At 47.8% G+C, this 20,543-nt stretch overlaps 3 protein-coding genes across 3 annotated transcripts; 2 read left to right on the top strand and 1 right to left on the bottom strand.

The window, feature by feature from the left end:
• The first annotated feature begins 380 nt into the window (after nucleotides 1–380).
• On the top strand, nucleotides 381–7,112 carry CLIC3 (chloride intracellular channel 3). Its single transcript, XM_053472973.1, has 6 exons — nucleotides 381–439; nucleotides 3,434–3,543; nucleotides 4,663–4,788; nucleotides 5,199–5,305; nucleotides 5,503–5,678; nucleotides 6,591–7,112. The coding sequence occupies exons 1-6, from the start codon at nucleotides 404–406 to the stop codon at nucleotides 6,750–6,752; spliced, it is 717 nt and encodes a 238-aa protein (XP_053328948.1). The 5' UTR covers nucleotides 381–403; the 3' UTR covers nucleotides 6,753–7,112.
• An 890-nt stretch (nucleotides 7,113–8,002) lies between these two features.
• PAXX (PAXX non-homologous end joining factor) lies at nucleotides 8,003–10,062 on the bottom strand. Its single transcript, XM_053473556.1, has 7 exons — nucleotides 9,914–10,062; nucleotides 9,572–9,632; nucleotides 9,244–9,293; nucleotides 8,876–9,066; nucleotides 8,443–8,511; nucleotides 8,214–8,307; nucleotides 8,003–8,136 (listed from the first exon to the last, which is right to left on the bottom strand). The coding sequence occupies exons 1-7, from the start codon at nucleotides 10,024–10,026 to the stop codon at nucleotides 8,097–8,099; spliced, it is 618 nt and encodes a 205-aa protein (XP_053329531.1). The 5' UTR covers nucleotides 10,027–10,062; the 3' UTR covers nucleotides 8,003–8,096.
• Nucleotides 10,063–11,679: 1,617 nt separating this feature from the next.
• Nucleotides 11,680–20,034, top strand: LOC128503147 (uncharacterized). Its single transcript, XM_053473171.1, has 16 exons — nucleotides 11,680–11,897; nucleotides 14,202–14,382; nucleotides 15,016–15,247; nucleotides 15,320–15,414; nucleotides 15,526–15,722; nucleotides 15,862–15,940; nucleotides 16,493–16,671; nucleotides 16,750–17,457; nucleotides 18,075–18,269; nucleotides 18,427–18,499; nucleotides 18,660–18,806; nucleotides 18,900–19,120; nucleotides 19,239–19,294; nucleotides 19,390–19,584; nucleotides 19,696–19,807; nucleotides 19,899–20,034. Exons 1-16 carry the CDS (start codon nucleotides 11,680–11,682, stop codon nucleotides 20,032–20,034), a joined length of 3,024 nt encoding a protein of 1,007 aa, XP_053329146.1.
• Nucleotides 20,035–20,543: the final 509 nt, after the last annotated feature.

Here is a 20,543-nt window from a genome sequence, read left to right as displayed (position 1 = left end):
GGGAGGGAGTGTCGCGCGCTGCACAGGTCGGCACGCCGTCAGATCCTCGCCGGCAGCTGCAGGAGAACAGGACGAGAGCAACCGGGGCAAGCAGAGCAAGCGGAGCCGGGGCAAGCAGAGCAAGCGGAGCCGGGGCAAGCAGAACGCGACGCGAAGCAAGCGGAGCCGGGGCAAGCAGAGCAAGCGGAGCCGGGGCAAGCAGAACGCGACGCGAAGCAAGCGGAGCCGGGGCAAGCAGAGCAAGCGGAGCCGGGGCAAGCAGAACGCGACGCGAAGCAAGCGGAGCCGGGGCAAGCAGAGCAAGCGGAGCCGGGGCAAGCAGAGCAAGCGGAGCCGGGGCAAGCAGAGCGCGACGCGGAGCAACCGGAGCGGGAGCCGCGGGGAGACGGAATAACCGCCGATTATGGCAGAAAACTCCAAAATCGAACTTTTCATCAAGGTAAGCGCCGTTAATTTTTATTTTATTTTTTTAACCTCTTAGCCTCCGGCTCTTTAAACCTCCTCATCAGCGGCCCCTGAGATTCTGGAAATGTTAACCCTTTAATAGCCGAATCGTGACAATTCTATGCAGCGACTCCCCAAATACCGGTTGTCATGGAAACCTTGACTTTGTCATTACTTAAAGATGCACTAAATTGAGTCACCTGCATTCAAGCAGGGATGTCACCCATAACATACTGGGAGCAAAAGCACGAACTGGGCGTCTTATATATAATCACAGCAGGGGGGTATAGGAAGGCGTCAGCTCCGGACTGTGTGACCCCCGAAAATCTGCCCCATTACCCCGAGACTGGGGCAAAAAAAACCTGAGAGTTCCCGGGTGTGCGCATCAGTCTGAGACAAGAAGGGTTAATTCACTTTACATTAATCGTAAATGACTTTTCTGCCAAAAAAAAGTGTATCCAGGATTAACCCTTCAAATGCCAGACCCCTGAACCAGATGGCCATTAACCCTTTGTGTACCGTACAGCGATCGCGCGCAGATCTTTAAGCAGCAGCAAAAAAAAAAAAACCTCCTAATTCTCATCCGGCCGCGAATGTTACGCGAGGAGCTGACAATTAATTATTGCAAAAGAAGATGGAGGGACTGAGTCAGCGGCGCGGGGTGGGGTATCTCGGCCGGGACCTGGTTTCGGTACAATTGGGATAGGTTTCTGCGGCCAGGTAAGGGTTAAGTTTTTCAAGGACGGTAATAAGAAGTTATAGCTTCAGTAAAAAGAAAAACAACACACTTTTATTGCAATTCCTCAGCGTTGTCTCTGTGAATAAACAACCCCCCCCCCCGCGGCCGCCGCGCTTCGCCTCTCCCCACGCATTTTACATCCGCGCTGTTTTCCTTCATCTTTTTTGGGGGGATTAGGACGTTGTGGTTCAGCGATGCCGTGGGTGTTATAATGTGTATGTGTGTGAGTATGGTGTGTTTGTGTTACTGTGTAGTGTTAGCGTGTGCGAGTGTATGGCGTTAGAGTGAGTGTGCGTTACTGTATGGTGTATGTGAGGGAATGCTGTGAGTCTGGCGTGTGTAAGAGTGAGTGTGCGTTACTGTATGGTGTATGTGAGGGAATGCTGTGAGTCTGGCGTGTGTGAGTGTATGGCGTTAGGATGAGTGTGTGTGTCGGCACATGGTACTAGAGTGTCAGCGGTCAGTCTGGAGTTAGTGGTGTGAGGGAGAGGAGGGAGATAGTGTGGTGTTAGGGTGAGTGGGTGTTAGAACGTGTTTGTGTGATAACTGGCCCCATGCCTCCCCTTGTACGGCTGTCCAGGAGTACCTATTACCACCCCGTCTGGCCGGTGGTTTATTTAAAGAGTCTTGGTTGTCATTGTCTGCAGAAAAGGTTAATGCAGAAAGGCTTTTTCATGACTGAGACTTAAATCCCTTCGCACCTGCAGCGTCGGCAGTAACAGCGCGGTGCGTCTGGCAGGAGCGTCTCACATCAAAGCTAAATTAGGAAGTCTAGGCGGCGGCTGATCCGAGACCTGACTCCACACGTCTATCACTTCACTCTGTGATGGAGAGGGGGGGTTACCTCTTCTACTGGGAGGCTGTTCCATTTATCTACCCTCTCAGTCATTCCATCTCAGCTGCTGACCCTCTAGTGTTGGATTCCGGCCTCTTTTCTCTGTGTTTCTGGCCGGCAGCGCAGGGCGTAATTAATAATGAGGTCACGATGCCACCTTTACTGAGTCATCGGCTTCTGTTTCCCGCTTAACCAACAGACAAAAACTTTGAGGTTTTGGCTCATAAAAAAAATATATATATTATTATTTTCCTCCAATGCGGCTTCCCAAATATTTACGCCAAAAGAGAGAGGAAGGGGGGGCGAGAGAGAGAGAGGAAGAGGGGGCGAGAGAGAGAGGAAGGGGGGGGGCGAGAGAGAAAGGAAGGGGGGGTGAGAGAGAGAGGAAGAGGGGGCGAGAGAGAAAGGGAGGGGAGCGAGAGAGAGGGACGGAGAGAGATGGGGAGCGAGAGATAGAGGGAAGGGGAGCGAGAGAGATGGGGAGGGGGAGAGATGGGGAGCGAGAGAGAGGGAGGGAGAGATATGGGGAGGGGGAGAGATAGGGAGCGAGAGAGATGGGGAGGGGGAGAGATGGGGGGAGAGATGGGGAGCGGGAGACAAGGGGAGATATAGATCAGAGAGGAAATCCTAACTGGCTCTCCAGTTTGTTGACGCAGAACTCCCATTACTACACCGGGGCTGCAGCGTTTATAGATAGCGCCCTGCACCAGGTTAATCCGCCTCGCCTCACAACGTTCTCGGGCCCCTCGCGGCAAACAATGGGGCCGGTCCCAGCTGGAACTCGACGAGGGCGACTTCTTCTCCGCAGCGCCCAGCCTCGCTGAACTCGTTAGACAGGCCCTGGTGGAGTCTTCCTAGCGGCAGCCATCAGGATTCCCGGGTGGGACGGATACTCCGATAGAGAACCGCAAAACGAGGATTTCACAACGGGGAGTTTCTCGCCCGTCGGGTCACCGTCACGTTACGGGAACTCCCAGCCTGCCGGGGAACCCGTTCATCACGTTTTACTGATTATTCACAATACATTTCTGGGAAGAGATCCCAAGAGATCCCAGGTTCTAAATCAGAACTCCAAAGAGCCAATGGGAATGAACCAAAGCACAGATTCCATCTCCCATTGGCTGAATTTGTGTCCGTGCTAAAAATGGCTTCCTTCTCAGATATTATATCAGATAGATGGGAAATATATGTGTTTTACAGAATTGACTCTAATATTCATTATGAAGGGCCAGCCGGCCCTGTACAATGTATAATTAATGTAGGGGCTCCTCACTGGGTTCTCCGTTACTCCATAATTTCAGGCAAATCACTTTTAAGATGAAATCAAACGCGTATATTTTTTTTCTGGTTAAATCGATGTCATAAACTGCATTTTCCGGATAACAGCGTTAATTGCCCCGTCTCCCTCCCTCCAGGCGAGCGACGATGGAGAAAGTGTTGGAAATTGCCCCTTTTGCCAGCGTCTGTTCATGATCCTGATGTACAAAGGCGTCCCGTTCACCCTGACCACGGTGGATATGAAGAGGTGCGTAACGGGGGGGGGATAAGGGGGGGTCATCCTAGACTCGGTTCTTCATTTTGGGAAATTCATCGAAAATTCCAAATAATATTTCTGATAAAAGATTTATTTAGCATTTTTAATGTAATTGGAAACCAAATGTATTTTGGAATGTCGGGGGGGGTTCAGCGATGACTTTCTTGTGAATAAATTAACCAAATGAGAACGTTTCTCGTCGCCGCTGAATAAGGGTGACAGGTTCAATAGTCGTTAATTTTATTCATTTAGAACTTTAAGTAATGATATTTTTTTTCGAGGCAGAATCACCAATTCTGTTTGTTCCCACGGAAATGCCCAAAGTTAACTTCTAAAATTCCTTGGGGACCTCTTAGGTGGCCGGAGATACTTTGTATCCCGGTGAATGTATAAAGTCCTATCAGTCATAGAGAAGGGACAGCCGATACGTTAGTTTTTAGCCCAACATAGATAGAAATCTGAGGTTTTATAAACTTTTGGAACCTCAGAGGTCTCTTCCTCAGACGGGCTCCTTCATAATAGGATTGGCCCTGTAAATCAGGGAGCTGACACGTTCGCCGCTACAGATTCCCACGTTAGTGAATACGCCCTACAGTCGGTTGCTACAAGGAGCCATTGTTCTTTTACCATCAGCCGACTCTTCACCTTCAGGCATTGCTCGAAAACCTCCAGAAACCTGTTTTTCCGTTGTTCTAGACAATACTTTTTACGAGAAGGTTGTAGTTCAACCGCAGAAAGATACAAATACTGATACAAAGTTACCTGTACAAAGATCTACAGGCTCTGCGGGGTCTCTAAGCTCTAGGTGGCCTTCAACAAAATACTGAAGGCGTCTGTTTTCTTTAGGGGGTCCTCGAGGCTCGGACCGGGTTGTAAAAGTCACATTATTTCCCCAAAGAGAATTTCATGTATTTTATTTACATTAATGTAAAGTGATCGGCTGGGCGCAGGGACCCCCTGTCTGTAGGCTAGTTGGCAGTTGGCTGGATCTCAGGTGGTCCTTACATGGCTAATCCACCCACTAAGCAACCATCATGACCTGAAGAAGGTTTGGTTCATTCCTCCTCCATGCCTGGAACCTTGATGACATTGGCGGATTCTCTTCTCCAGGGCCCCGGAGGTATTGAAAGACCTGGCACCCGGATCACAGCCGCCATTCCTCCTCTACAATGGAGAGGTCAAAACGGACACCAACAAGATCGAGGAGTTTTTGGAGGAGACCCTAAAGCCGCCAAGGTGAGAGAACCTTCTTTATTTCCAACGTAACTCCAAGAGAATGTAATCCAAAGAGGTTTGTGGCAGCTTTAATGGGCCAAAGAGCGCCGTTGTAATGGTTGCATTGTGTTGTGAAAGCCACCTGTGAACAAGTAGGCAAGGTCTTCAGAATCTGAACTCCTAGTCCATGCAGTCTGAGGTTTGTTTTTTTTACCCGGGAGGCTCGAGGACCATCCCAGAACAAAAATTCATACAGTAAAAACATTGAAATCCTCTTAATAACGTGTCAGGCGTCGTTAGCTGTGTTATTTTTGAGAAATTCTTTTTGCGATTCTTTTTGTCCTCTCTGGAATGTAAGCAGATGACATAGTTGGTACTGATGTGATGTTCTAGAGCTGCCGGTTGATAAATCTAGAACTTTGTGGTTGCAGTTATCCCAACATGACTCCCAAATACAAGGAATCCACCAGTGCCGGGAACGACGTGTTCCTTCGGTTTTCTGCCTACATCAAGAACCAGGTCCCTGAAAATGATGACAGTGAGTACCGATATCCAGGGTCAGGGGTTCCTTTGGGTCATTTGGTTCTGTTGCATTTCATGTCACGTCTACTCCTTTCAAGTCCAACCAGAGGCGTTTAGGACTTCATAACGGTTACTGTATCACTTTGCTGCGCTGTATCGCTGGCTTCTCAGCGTCAGAAAGCCCCCCACGTTACCCCACTTTGCCCCATTCAGGTCTACAGAGGAACCTGCTGCGCTCGCTGCTTTTGCTGGACCGTTACCTGCAGACTCCCCTTCCGCATGAACTGGCGGCCGATCGGAACGCGACCGTCTCACGACGGAAGTTCCTGGACGGAGACAACCTGACGCTACCCGACTGCAACTTGTTACCCAAACTTCACATCATCAACGTGAGTCCCGCTTAACACCAAGAGCGTAAACTGCGATTATTAAAGTGGAACTGTCGATAGCAATTTTAAAATAATAATTTTTATTTTTTTATTAGAATAGCTAGATTATATATAATTATTTTTATTAATATTTGGTATTAGAATTGCTAGATTATATATACTTATTAATATTTTTATTAGAAAAGCTTAATTATATAGATTTGTATTAATATTCTTATTAGAATAGCTTGAACATTATATATAATTTATATTAATATTTTTATTAGAATAAATACATTATATATATTTTTATTAATATTTTGCATTAGAATCACTAGATTATATTAATATTTTTACTAGAATAGCTTGAATATATAATTATTATATTATTTATATATATATTCCTATTACAATAGCTATATTATATATAATTCTTCTGAATATTTTTTATTAGAATATCTTGAACATAATGTATAAATTATTTTCATTATTTTTTTATTAGAATAGCTAGATTATTTATAATAATTATTTGTATAAATTTTTATTAAAATAGCTAGATTATATATATATATATATATAAATAATTTGTATTAATATTTTTTATTAACACGCACTATGCTAGAAAGTCCTATTAAAAATATCTTCATTAAAAAAAAATGCTGCTGAGTTTAAAATAATCTTAACAGAAAAATAAACAATTTCTACATTTTTGTGTTTGAAAGGTTAAATGAAATATTATTAAATATCAACCGGCTGCCGTGTTGGAGGAGGAGGAGAGCGTGGAGGGCACTTGATGTTGAAGTAGCTTTTGATAACCCTGTGTGTTCTTTGCGGTTTCAGTAGAAGGGAGCCTCTGTTTGTTTTAATCTTGGACCCCCCCCAGTCCCGCACTCACAGGTCCCGCACTCACCGAGTCTCTCTCCTTTCCAACAGACTGTCTGCAAACACTATCGCAAGTTTGGGATTCCTAAGGACCTGAAGGGCGTAACGAGCTACATGAGCCATGCGGCGGAGCTCAAGGAGTTTAAATACACCTGCCCCAACGTGGAGGAGATCCTCCTGTATTACCGCCCCGTGGTCAAGCAGATGAAGTGAGGGCCGGGCTCCAGAGAGACAGAATTTGGTGAAGAGAAGGGACGCCGCTGTGCCGAGAGGCCTTTAAACGACTCCGCAACACGCCTGCCATCTCGCTTGGGCTGCCGGCCGCTGGCTTGTTGGCTGCCGGCAGCCGGAGGATCTCCGTCCGTGTTCATGTTACCGTATTAACATATATATACTTTTATACATAGATGTCTAACTTTCAGCCAGTTTTAAGATAGTATTTTTCTTGAAGGCACATCGGGAATGCGACCGACAGGTCACAGAAGGCTTGTTGTCAATATTGTCGCTTCTGCCGAACTTCCTTAACTTTCTCTACAATATTAACTGTGTTTAATACTTTTATTTTCTTAAAGCGTACTAAAAAAAAAAAAAAAAAAAAAAAAAAAACCCCACCGGATGAAACCCAATACCTTATAATGTAACGATTATTGTATGAAAATAATAATATATTAATAATCCAGCATTTTATTGATAAAAGTTAAAAATATTATATAGTTTCCAAATATCCAGTATTTAAAAAAAAAAATATGAATATATATACACACACACACACGCACACACACACACACACACAACACTGTGCTAATTCATAAAATTCCTTTTCAAGTCCTGGGAGGTTAACCCAATAAAAGGCTAAAAGATGCTGCATAAAAAAGGGTTAAAAATAATTTAATGCATGTTTAGTGTAAGGTTCGACTGTCTTAATTTAATCTTCTTGTTTGCGCATTGTTTTGACTGTAAATAAAGCCTTTTTTGTTGTTACATAAATGTTTGTTATTCTTGTTTAAAAATAAGGGGGGGGGATTAAAACCCTGCAGCCTGCGACCCCTCGTGAACCGATTTAATTCACAAGGATTTATCGTCTCATTCCGGATACGGCACTCGGGCAGACACACAAGGAGCGGCGCTGGCCAGACGCCACACGCCGCGGAACGCGTTGGCAGTAAATGCATTCGCCGGAGTGCCGAGGGTCGGCCATCACATCGTAGGGGGCTAAATTAATACAGGGTGACAAATCCGGTCTATAAACAAGGTAGCCGTAAAGACGCGATGAATGTTAATGCTTGGAGATGGGTACTCCAGCCGTCGGACCGGCTCCTACCCCCTAATCCGATGCACGGCGCTGGGCAGTTTCCGGCTCGGAGTGTCCCGTTTGTTTGACCCCTTAAAACCATGATTTTGTATAAAAGATCATTTCTGACCATAATAGACGAGTCAATCCCGATGCGTTTCCTCCGGGGTCCTTTTTCTTTGGTGACTGCAGTACGATTGACCCATCAGGAGGTGGCGCTCCAGGGGCGCTCACTCACATCAGCGCCGTGTTTTTGGATGTTTTCGTCAGGATTCTTCAAAATCTACCCCCGTCGCAGGTTTTTTTCTGAAACGAGAGAATATAAAGTCAATGCTTCGCCGCCCCCCCGCCTCTATATCTGGTATGAATGCCACGAGTTGTACCTTTTGCACCCGGGGTTGACGAGCGACTCTCCCGGCAGCCTCTTCTTAATATTTGTGATCGAGGTCCCGTGGCCTCGTCTACGAGCTTCAATGTCTGATCGTGGGAAAAAAAAACAAATTGGGAACGGGGCAAATATAAAACAATTACCAAATATTCAAGAACACCGAACGCCGAGGGTTCACTCGCTGCAGTTCCTGCGCGGATCATGAGCCGCCCGTCCGCACTCACCTGGAATGGGCATTAAATTGTTAAGTGAAGCTGCTTTCACGGGACTGGGTGCTGCCGATTCGCTGCCTCCTGCGGGAGGGATGGGAAAATACAATATTACAGCAGGACAGGAGTGAAACGCGTCGCTTATAATATAACATAATACATGCACACTCACCCTAACACTATACACTTACACGCTATCACACACTCACACCCACACGTTAACACTATACACTTACACGCTATCACGCACTCACACACACACATGCTGACACACACTCACACATGTTAACACCATACACTTACAGGCTATCACACACTCACACACATATGCTGACACACACTCACACATGTTAACACCATACACTTACACATGCATACTCTAGTGCCACACAGTAACTCACACTCGCTCTTACACTTCAGACGGGGACAGCAGCAGAACTTTCCTTACCCCTCTGGCACTTTTCAAGATCCTGCACCCGGTCGGCCAAATCAAAGAGCAGGGTCTGGAGGTGCATGCGCGTCTCGGAGATGGACAGCTTGAAAAGCTCCAGGGTCACGTTTCCAGAATGGAGCGAGAGGCTCAGGGTGGCCAGGCTGCCGTTCACATCCAGAACCGGGGTCACCCGCTCAAAAATCCTTCTACGGGAAATCAGAGCACAGACACCGTTTAAATATAAATGACATCATAAATGACATCATAAAACACTGGCAGTCAAATTACTTTAATGTCTATAAAACACCATTTATTGTACAGCGCTACGGAATTTGATGGCGCTATATAAAACATTAAATAATGATTTATACGGAACGTCTTACCGCAGGGCTCCTGCGCTGTCCTCCGGAGACCCGAAACTCCCAGATGTCTCCTTAAAACAAAAAGCGTATTTATTTACGGCCCTGCTCCCCTCCTCACGGCGGATATTTTACCCCACGCAGAGCCCACAGCTTTCTCTTGGAGTCTGGATAGGAATCATGAGTTAGTGATTTCCACGAGGGGAGCCCACGGAGCTTACGATCTAAACGGTTGATCGACGACATATAACACGGTGGCACAGGGCTTAGGGATTCACGTGGCAGCGCCGGGCAGGCTGGTGATTTAATGCCACAAACAATGCGTTACTTAATAACTGACCCAGTCACTCACCCACTCCTCCAGGGTCTCCTTGGATAATTCAGATCTCCAGACCTCAATGCCGTTCGTTACACTGGGGAGGAAAAACCCAGAAAATAAAACTGAATTTCAGAGCTGAACACGCTGCAGATGGACAATTCCCACGATCCTCCATCCACTGGGTTCTATACGCAGCGGGGACACGCACCAGCAACAGCAAACAGTTAACCCATTAACCCCCCGCTGCCAGTAATGCACTGTTACCTGAAATTACTGGTCAGTTAACTCTTTTGTAGCCAGCGGTGTCCACAATGTACTGGATTTTTTCCACCCCAGGATACAAGCTGTAAAGCATTAGTAACATCTCATACTTACGTGATCTCCAGGCCGCCGGAGCGCAGGTCGCGGACTCCGCCATGACACAAATATCTCTGTCCCTTGTGGCTCAGCGAGCACAAAGACACAAACGCCTGCACCCGGGCATCCATTGTGTGCACTTCCTGGAGTAGGCGGGGCGAAAGCACTAGAGGGCGTGTCCCATGGCCAGCTGTAATAGCTGTGGGCGGAGTTTCTACCAGCAGCTCCAAGGACATTAACCCATCACATCCAGGGACATCTGTAAAAAAAATGTTGCCCCCCCCCACAATGTCTCCCCTTGCCATAAAGCCAGGGTGCCAGGAACCTGCAAACACAAAGACAGCTGGAGATTTATAACACGGCAAACAAAAAGACTTCAAAAAATATATATATATATATTACATATAAAAAAATAATAGAAATAAGCATAAAAGTATATTTTACAATTTAAACACCTTCTGCATTAAAAGGCAATAATTACTTTGTGTAACAAAATTATTTTAGTTCATAATGAATATAATAAAATAAAATAATCACACAATTTTTGTGGTCTGGCTCAATAAAGACCAATTTATTTATAACTAGGGCAAAAAAGGAAAAAACCCCAGGTGTTTTTTTTAAAATAAATATAAATCATAGTAATTTATATTATAAAATAAGTCGCAACAAAGAATCTTTGACCAGTGATTCTTCTTTCCGATCGTTATTATGTATCTCTCCGGCCCAAGCCCAGCGTTACTGCGCAGACACACAGTAATCCGGATTAAAGGAGGTGTAACTCCGCGTCTCCGGGCTGCGATCAAGCGAACCGATCCCCGATCCCTGCCTCCCGGAGGACGGTCTCTGCCCTGATTGGAGAAAAGGAAGAGAAAAGAAACATTTATCTTTGTACGCAACACAAAAAAAAAGAAACAAGGACAGCAAATAGAACGGAGCGACAGGACTGGGAACAGCTCCGGACGGCAATAACACAACAGGTACGCTCCACGCCGTATATTAACGGGCAGCGGATGCAGGTTTGGGTAAAAAAATCACAATTTAAATATTCTCCCCGCAGCAGGCGTGAATAACGTTTATTATTGTTTATTACTGGAGATTGATGGCATTTAAATTATGGGGAAAAATACACAAAACCCCCAAACTAATCTCACAGGGTATCAAGTATCAAGTGCATTAAATTCATTTCTTATATTTATCAAAAATGATTAAAATTACTTTTTGGGAATAAACCAGAAATGTCTTCTAAAAAGAAATTAGGACCAGAAAATCAGAAAGTTGCATTTCTTTAGGGAAGAAAAAATAAAAAAATAAACCAGATGTCAATCATCAGTCCTTGACAGACATCTCATCACAGAAGGGAGTGATTGACAGCTGATTGACAGCTCAGGGTCCAGTAAGGTTTGTTGCAGCAGCAGATTTCTAATGATTTCAGCCTCAAATAATAATAATTTTTAATAATTAAATAATAATTTTAGCCTCGATCATTACCGCCTAGACCCTATGCCAGATCAGGCACTCGTAACGAAGTGCTCAGGGGTCCCCATCGCTTTGTTTTTAAGATTGTAAATCGTTTTCGTAGGGATTTATTTTTTAAAAAAGTGTGAGGGAGATCAGACATTAAGGTGGGAAAAAGGGACAAGGAAGAAGAGAGAGAAAGAGGAGGGCAGCAGGGGGTGAAAGTGAGAGAGGAGGGTGGGTAGAGGGCAGGACCCCGAACGGAGGGGCATAGAGTGGAAGCGATGTAAGAAGTCTGAGCCTCTACCTCTCCTGGCAGGGCGCAGCCGATGGTGGCGGGAGAAGCGGAGGATAAAGTGCCGGACATGGACGGCGTTCTGCCCCAGCTTCTCTCCCCCCTTCCCCACGTGGTGCAGCAGGGGGTAGAAGTGATAGTGAACGACGTGCAGGCGTACCGGGAGCAGGTGATGGCGGCGCTGATGACCGACTCGCGGTGCAGACAGTACATAACGGCTCTGTGCAACCTGCTGAGAGCTCCCGACGTCAGGTGAGGATCGCCGGGGGGTCCCCTTTAGTCTGGGTGGCCCCCCATTTACTTTATCGCCAGGGGATCCCCTTTAGTCTGGGTGGCCCCCCATTTACTTTATCGCCGGGGGGTCCCCTTTAGTCTGGGTGGCCCCCCATTTACTTTATCGCCAGGGGATCCACTTTAGTCTGGGTGGCCCCCCATTTACTCTATAGCCGGGGGATCCCCTTTAGTCTGGGTCGCCCCCCCATTTACTTTTTCCTGTAAGAAGAAGAAATATTTTAGTAACAGAGACTGAAAAGCTGTAACTGAAGCCCAGAGGTTCCGTGCGAAACGCGCCTGCGGGCCATGGTGGACACCACAGCCCCTTATATGACCGAGTCCTTTCCTCCCCAACCAAAAGGCCTGCGGGGGGGCCAGGGAAGGGCCACTGAAATCATTGATAGAGAGAGGGGATCACCCATAGCGGCTTTTGTGAAAACGACACAAATGGTGACATCGCTGTAATAATGATAGTAACAAAATCTCCTGCCCCGTCAGACGAAGAACAAAAAGGGGGTAATCAGCGGAGTTCGGGCCGGCCCCGGGGTGAACCTTTTACAAACAGACGCCGAGGAAACCTCCGGATGGCGTTGACACAAGGAGGGGACGCGTTGGGTAATGGCCGAGACCTCTGCGGTGCGAAGCCTGTTATATCCGCACAGTAAACACATCTTTTAAGGAGCCTGACAGATACTCAGCAACCAAGCCCAAAATAAATCGTAGCTGAAATAAAAGGCACAGCCGGGTAAACAGAGCGAGCCAATAGGCAGAGCCATAGCGGCGCCGAGAGCTCCCACAGCTCATTATCTCCTGGTCACGCCGGCTTATGTGACTTTAATAACTCAAAGTGCGGATAAATTACCCCGTGGGGCTGATACGAGAGGTCTGGCTGTAACTGGGAGCACTGGGATTCTGGCTACTGTGACCACCACTTTCTGGGATGACGGAGAGCGCAGTTTTGGAGGGACGTCACCCAGGTGCCCCACATTTTGCACTTCTCCAGAGCTGTGGCCCCCTACAGATGGTACACGGGCTACATAGAATACTAGAGGACATGGAGACGTGCCGGTAGTGAAGTAATCACACCTTAGTCGATCGTCCCCGTAGGTCATGGTCTTGCACACGGGGTGACCATTAAACTCCAAAGGTCCTGAGAAATGACATGGGGGGGTCCCAGCCGTATATCGTTAGCTATGTCAGACCCCCACGCATTTCAAGCCAAACAAAGATACTCCAGCCCTTCGAATCCCGCGGTGGGTGCATGGGCCTTGTCCGCTAAGCAGCACATTCCACGAAGAATGTATTAAGTGCCACTTGCAGTGGATTAGACTATTAAACCTCAACGTCTGTAACGAGATCCAATGATACTTAACCCTCTGGTTACTAAAGCAACGCACTGATCGCTTAATTCTTAGGGTTAAACTGCCTTTCTGATCCCTGTTTATTAACCCTTTGTGCAGGGGATTAGCAGAGACCCCGAGCAGTCTGCGCACAGGGGCGCTTTCTCCTGTTGTTTTTCAAGTCTTGTGCCCCGGAGGGTCCGGGCGATTCGCGTCTTCCCGGGATCCGGCTGGCAGACGTCCGCTCCGGGCTCCGCTCGGGATTAGTTTGGTTACGAGGGTTTCCCGGCAACCGGAGATCCCGGCCAGGCTTGTGATGTTTACAGGATTTGATCTGGAGCTCCGTGCCAAGGTGTAAGAGGAGGGGGAAGCATTCTCTCCTGCGCTGCCACAGCCACTGAAGTGACTTACAGGGCAAGACTTTCCAGATCCGAAGGAAACTCGAAGAACGGCGGCCTCTCCGGATGTGGTGCATTAAACGAGCGCGGAACCCCACAAATAATTATCAATGGACGCTTTGATCTACGCAGATACAATGTATTCATCTCTATCGTGTCGGATAAAACGGACCTTAATTCTCCTTAATCATTCATTCATTCATCAATTCATTCTAGAACCAGGGGGGCTTTTAATTGCCAAGAAAAAATATTATTACAAATATTTTCTCCATCTGTTAGAAGCCGGTACGATGCCCACATAACCTAGAACAGATCGGCCCCTGACGGCCCCCGTCTAGTCACCTGTTTCTCCTGCTATAAAGACTCAAACCTTAATCAGTCGTTAGTCTCGTCTTAGATTCAGCAGCCGTATGTCTATCCCATGCATGTTTAATCCCCTCACTGTATTACCCTCTACCACCTCTGCTGGGAGGCTGCTCCACTTATCAACCACCCTCACAGTAAAGTATTTTAGATTCTGACCATCTGTTCTGACTCTTGTGCAGGTTGTGCAGTAGTGCGGCGTACATCCTGGGCACGGTGGCAGAAGACCCAGACATCTCCTCGCTGCTGGTGGAGCTGGCCAAGAGCTGGACAGACTGGGACCTGCTGGTCAGATTGGGAGACATGTTACAGTGGGAGGACACGGAGGTTGTGATGAACGCTGCGGGGGCTCTGGGAACGCTGGTGAGTGAGAGCCTGCAGTGACCTGTGTCGGGATTACGGGAATGCATGCTTACTGGACTGAAGACACTACAAACGATAGCAGCGATGGCCGTTGTCTCGGGGGCAGTTAATGGCGATATACAGTCTGCTGTGACACGTGAGCGTCTCCGCGCCGGCTGCCGGCTCTGCTGGGAACTCGGCCACTGGCGGCACCGGTAATGGTTTTTGGTTAATCAGCGCAGAGTGTCGCCGGTGACACCAGTAAAGGCGCTGCTATTCTGCGAAGGAAACTGAGCAGAACTGGCTTCCGAGGACACTCAGGAGATAAGAGTTTGCGGTCGGCGTTTATCTTGGCTGCCATCACATCGTATGTTTGCGTTTCAATCGTAGAAGGAAACGCTGGTCTCGCTGGCGTCCAAACCGGGCGGGCAGGGAAGGGACGATACCAGACCGGGGCAGAGAATAAAACAAACCCAAAACTCCTCCGTTTGATCCAAAGTAGCAAATTCCATCCCATGAGCCTCTGGCTCTCTGTACATTTCTTGTGATTTAGTGAACTATGTGCATCGAGCCAGGGATATCTCGGCTGTCACCCCTTCTGTACCCAGAATGCCCATCACGGCCGTCTAATAATTCCTCCGGTGTCATCTGTAGGCAGAGAGCAGCTCCGGTCGCCGATGGATTCTTGAATCCCCCGACGCTGACTTTATCATCGAGAACATTGCGGACCTGCTGGGCTCCCCCAGTGAATGGACGGCCAGTAACGGCGCCCTGGTGCTCGCCCGGATCTGTATGTGCCCCCAGGGCTGCGCCAGGCTTCTGGACCACCCCAAATCCGATGCCATACTCCGAAAGCTGGTGGTCTCGCTGCGCGTGGATGAAGCGGGTGAGCGTGCCACCAGAAACCCGCGATGGACATTCTCTATGAGCTTCTTGTCATTAACCCTTTCCTTGACAGGCTGTGGGTTGAATGCTGCATTTACTCTGGGGCGCCTCTGCGACACAGACGTCGGGAGAAAGAGGGTACTTGGTCTACAGGAGGCTGAACACATGGTAAGGACTATCATGTCATGGACTATCATCACCCTTCTTCCGCCCCAACATTCTGGACATTATTCGTCTGAACCCCTGTATGTGTGACTTAGCGTAACCCCACAATTCTAGGTGTCTCGTCTGGAGGCCATGATGTCGGAAGGGGATGCTGGAGGGAGTCGCAATGCATGCTTCGCTCTCACGTGCCTAGCCACGGACCGCGCCGGCCACCAGCACGTTCTGAAGAGCGCGTCCTTCCCTCGGATTCTCGACACCCTCAGCCGCCTGCTACGCTCGGACGAGCAGGAGTCCTGCTGGTTTGCTGCCATGTATGTCCCCTAAACCAGTTATAATGTAACGTTATTAGGGTTTCGACTCAAACAAACGAAATTACACAAAATATGTCGATTTAGCATTAAAAGAGAGACTGGAAAACGTAACTCATGCTTGTTATGCTTTTTAATACAGGAGCGTGAAGGTCTTATCCAGTTACCCTGAAGGTGTTGTGAGGCTTCGGCAGCACCCCGTACTGGAAGAAGTCCTGAAGGTAAGAAGGACACAGAGATGGGGCGTCCAATGGGACCCCCAAATGACGAGGACACAAGCAAGCCCAATAACCGTACGGAGTGTTTGAATTCGTCTCCATGGAAGAGCGTCCCATAAATATTTTTACTGGGTCAGTGGGGATGGTGGGACAGATGTCATTGTGACCGGCGGTGGCTTTGTCACCATGGAGTGGGTTGCTATGGGTTTTTTTTTCCAAAGAGCAAGGTCGTCAATATCTCCGAGGTTCACAATAGCGATAAAAGACCAATGGCTGCCTGCGAGCGCCAGCGAGAATCGTCCATCATCGACCTGTTGGGCTTGGCACAGTGCGACTTCTCAATCCGTCCTCTCTGGAATAGGCTCCTCAGCTCACGGTCATTTAACTCTAACAAAACACCAAATAAAATGCAGAATATAATAAATAAGAGTCAGATAGGAGACACACGGGATGAGCTGAGCAGTGTGAGACGTAAGGTCCCTCCGTGTGTCTACCGGGGAGGTTCGCTACTATTTCCCATTAAACCGTCTCGTTCCTCTCTGGGCTCCTCCGCAGAAGGCTGCAGCTTCCCAAACAGCTGGAAAAGAGCTGCTGGAGGAGGTGCAGGAAACCCTCGCCAATCTCCAGCGTCTGCCCCAGCCCAGCTGTCCCAGAACCGAAATACTGACGTCAGGGTCCATACAGGTCGGCTGGGAGGAACACACACCAAACAGCGGCCTGTCCGTCACATACAGGTAAGAGGAACGTGCCGGTTGGGTGTCAGAGACGCCCCGTGGTCTGATTGAATAGGCACGTCTCTCTTTTGTTTATAGTCTCTTCGATGGTGAAAGGCTCCTTTACCAAGGCCCATCAAGCTCCTATCTAATCTCCGACTGCAAGCCAGGCCAACAATACAATCTTCGAGTTTTCATGGAAACCATAGGAGACCGAAGCCCAGAAAGCCCGGTGGCGTCGGTGACCGTGGACGAACCTTTGCCCGGCTGTCCTCTGAACTTCCAGGTTACGAGTCGAACGGCTACGAAAGTAAGACTCAGCTGGTCGCCCCCTGCTGAAAATGGCGCAACCGTAAAATCTTACATTGTGTTCAGAGAGGAGACCCCCGTGGAGACCACCTCTGAGCTTGGCTGCATAGTAGGAGGTTTGTCGCCATCCTCCAATTACACTTTTAGCGTGTGTGCCTGCTCGCCAAGCAGCCGGGGCCAGAAGGTATCTCTAGTTGCCCGGACAATCGACAAAGGCGATCATGCTCCGGGCAAACTCACCGTCTATGTCATCGGCCGAAGCGAGATCTTCATCACGTGGGATGTGCCCAGAGCCCCTCTAGGGAGATTCTTCAACTATGAGCTATGCATGAACGGGAAGCCGGTCTACTTGGGTACAGAACGTTCTTACACCGCCCGCCGCCTCGTTCCCAGCACAGAGTACACCTTCACCGTGTGCGCCATTACCAGTGAGGGGCGCTTCGAGAGTAGAGCGGTCACTAAACGCACTGCCAAGGACGAGTACAGTAACCTGAGCAGGTACGCAACGATACAGTCCTCAAAACCTTTTACTTTTCCCATCCCAGCCCGGCAAATACATGGCTGTACGCCCGGGAACTCATAAAATTCCATGACAACGTGACATTTTTTGCTGTTGATTCTGGGTATTTTAGCACTTATTACCTACAAACCGTAATGTAATAACCCACCTGCGGCTAATCCTTTTTTATCCACTTTAAAAGGCTTACGTAAAACGTGCCGGGATTAGTGACCGCTTTGAAACGCGATCTCCCCGGAGTGATAATACGGGATTTACGTTCACGGAAACACGTAGCGCATTTGTTTATTTCCGTTACAGACCTGAAGGTATTCTTATATAGTGGGTTTTATGATGGTGGGCCGAGGATAAGCCGGTACGGCATCAGAAATGGTCTAAGCCCAGTGTCACAGCCACGTGGTGGGGAAAGGATGCCACCGAGTTACGCCATATGTACCTGAAGGCCATGTTTATATAATGAGTATATATAAGTATATATATACATAAGTATATGCAGCAGCTCTATGTCACTATCCAAGGTTCTTCCAAGTTTTTATTGCAGGTTTTATACTAAAAGAACTTATATCAACACGCATGTCCTGTCCTCACCAATTCACAGAAACCATGTTACATTGGAGAACAACCAACCTGTGGCTTCTTCACCTGCCCGCGATCCACCAGACCACGCTGAGAAACAGCCAAAGATGCCTGATCCGTCCAAACATTGCCCCACTAAAAGTCACCCTATACGGCTGCTCCTCAGCCGACAGACCAGCAGGTCAGGAGATAATAAAAGCCAAGCCCCCAATTCACGGTAAGCCTAATGCACACAGGGGGGGGGCTTCTTGGTTCTTGTACCGAAAGACACATCACCGATCAAAGCCGGGGTCAAAAACAGACCACCAAGATTACCGTTGCTTTATTCACAGTTTGGGGAGAGCTGTATAGTTAAATGTCCTCTTCTGGTTTAGGAGAAACTCGATGCTATCATGGTCTACTGACTCAGGCGAGGGCACTGCTGGACCCCTGCTGTCCCAAGTCCAGGTCAGTATACGGAAAAAATAAAGCCTGCAAATTAAAACAGGCGACGCAACAACTATTTAAGAAAAATGAGTCCTGTAAGGAGACCTGCACGACACAAACATCACAAACATCTTTCTGACCTCTGCAAAGTTGACCGGCTTTGCCTTTTTTTGTTACCCAGTGTGCTTCACCGCGTGACGTAACCACCACACCAACGGAGCACCGGATCAAACACAGGAGGGGCAGCCACTGCCGAGGAGAACCCGGAACCATCAAGGAGAACGGGTCAGAGGTCACCCAGACAATTAACGCCAGGGTCCTGCCAATGGTGAAATCATTTTCTTTGGATGTTATTCTTCTAAAAAAATAATATCCAGGTAATGCATTAATATATCTGTTTTTGCTTTATTTCTCCGTGCAGCCTGCGAAGCTAAGCCCCCTGGGAGTATTGGACTCCACAAGCTCCAAGCTGCTCCACTCTGGACCTCCTGACATCAAAAAGCCAAAAAGTTCTCTGGGTCTGCGACCAACACCCGTGGCATCCGTTCATTGCCTGGAGCCGGGATATCTGTTGTATCAGAGGGCCAAGACGGAAACTGAACTCGTGCGGCCGACGCGAAAGGAAAGGCAGGGCCAGCAAGTGTAAGTGCAATCTTATGGTTGAATTCTAAGTCCTCGCAATGGTTTGTTTTATGGGAAATGCAAAAAGAAATGAGTTGATTCCAACTGGAACTAGATGTTTTGCGTCACTTATGTATAGGCATGAATGTGAGTTGGAGACGGAGAGTCAAAGAAGGACACTGGAGCCACTGCGAGGTGAGTGAAGGACATTTAGCAAGTAGACGTCCCGGAGACAGGAACAGGATCGAGAGCGAAGCGGGTGACTGGTTTCTTCTCTACGACCCTGGCAGATCCCTTACTGAAATCTAGACACCGAAACCTGAAGCTCAGAGCTTGGAACATTACCCAAAGTTTGAAAAACGGAGAAGAAAAGACGCACGGGTCCTGGAATTGTCCTGGGATCTCTGCAGAAGAAGAAAAGCCCCATCCGGCACCACTGGCCAAGAACGCCCTACTCAAGGATGGACCTTTCTCACAGACAGCGGGTGAGTCTTAAAGCCTTACCAAACATTCACCAAAACAGACTGTATAAAATAATAATAATCCCACGATGGCGTCACTGAAAGAGGTCGCTCAGTCTCATTCATCCTTTGCAGGACCATTCGCTGTGAGACATCAGCCCGTATCGCAGTTTCATGCAGAACTATCCAGGATCCACAATCTCCAGAAGGTAGAAAAAAAACTTCGGAAGCCTTTTAAAGGACAAAGGTAAGCTTAAAACCCCCAAAAATGAAATAAAAAATGATCAATGTATTATCTGGTATGACGTGAGCCTTATTTCGGTTCTACTCTCTTTCAGGATTGAAGGGCCGCTGTCTGGCCATTTTCATAAAGATGTCCTTGCTCTCATCGGAGAGTCTGGAGTCACGTTTCGACTGCCCCTTGCCCCTAGCAACTCACTTCTTCCACAGAGAGTCATTCCACGCCAACGATAGAGATAGAGATTGTTACCCGACCGATTCCGTAAAGAAAGGTTATGGATTCATGGACAAACTACTCGAGTTGTTGAGTTCGTCATTCTGCTCCTCAGCTCTGGTGACCACAATGGGGAACCAGAGCTTTGTTTTCAAGTCATTCAATTTTTTTAATGAACTGTAAAAAAAAATAATGGTAAAATGTTTCTTGGGGGTACTGGAATCAACAAAGGAATAATTGCCTCCTGCACAAGCATGTCATTATATCAACAATGCCGGTTTGGGTGAATGGCGAGTACATAGTTTCTGGCTGACCTCACGTCTCCCTGTCAATACCGAGTTTGATATAAGACAATTCAGAGGCACGGACAGTAAATACGATCCATGCTGGCACGTAGCCTTCGACACTCTGCGACCTGAAAGGAACCTTAAGGACAAAAGACTTCAAGAAACTAAATCTCGCCGTAAAGTTAATTTCCTTTGCGTTACTTGGAATGAAATACAGAGGAGTAGCGGAGAAGACATATGGG

This window comes from Spea bombifrons, chromosome 8 (genome assembly GCF_027358695.1).
Source record: "Spea bombifrons isolate aSpeBom1 chromosome 8, aSpeBom1.2.pri, whole genome shotgun sequence".
NCBI lineage: Eukaryota > Metazoa > Chordata > Amphibia > Anura > Pelobatidae > Spea > Spea bombifrons.
This window is presented reverse-complemented; position numbering and strand designations above follow the sequence as displayed.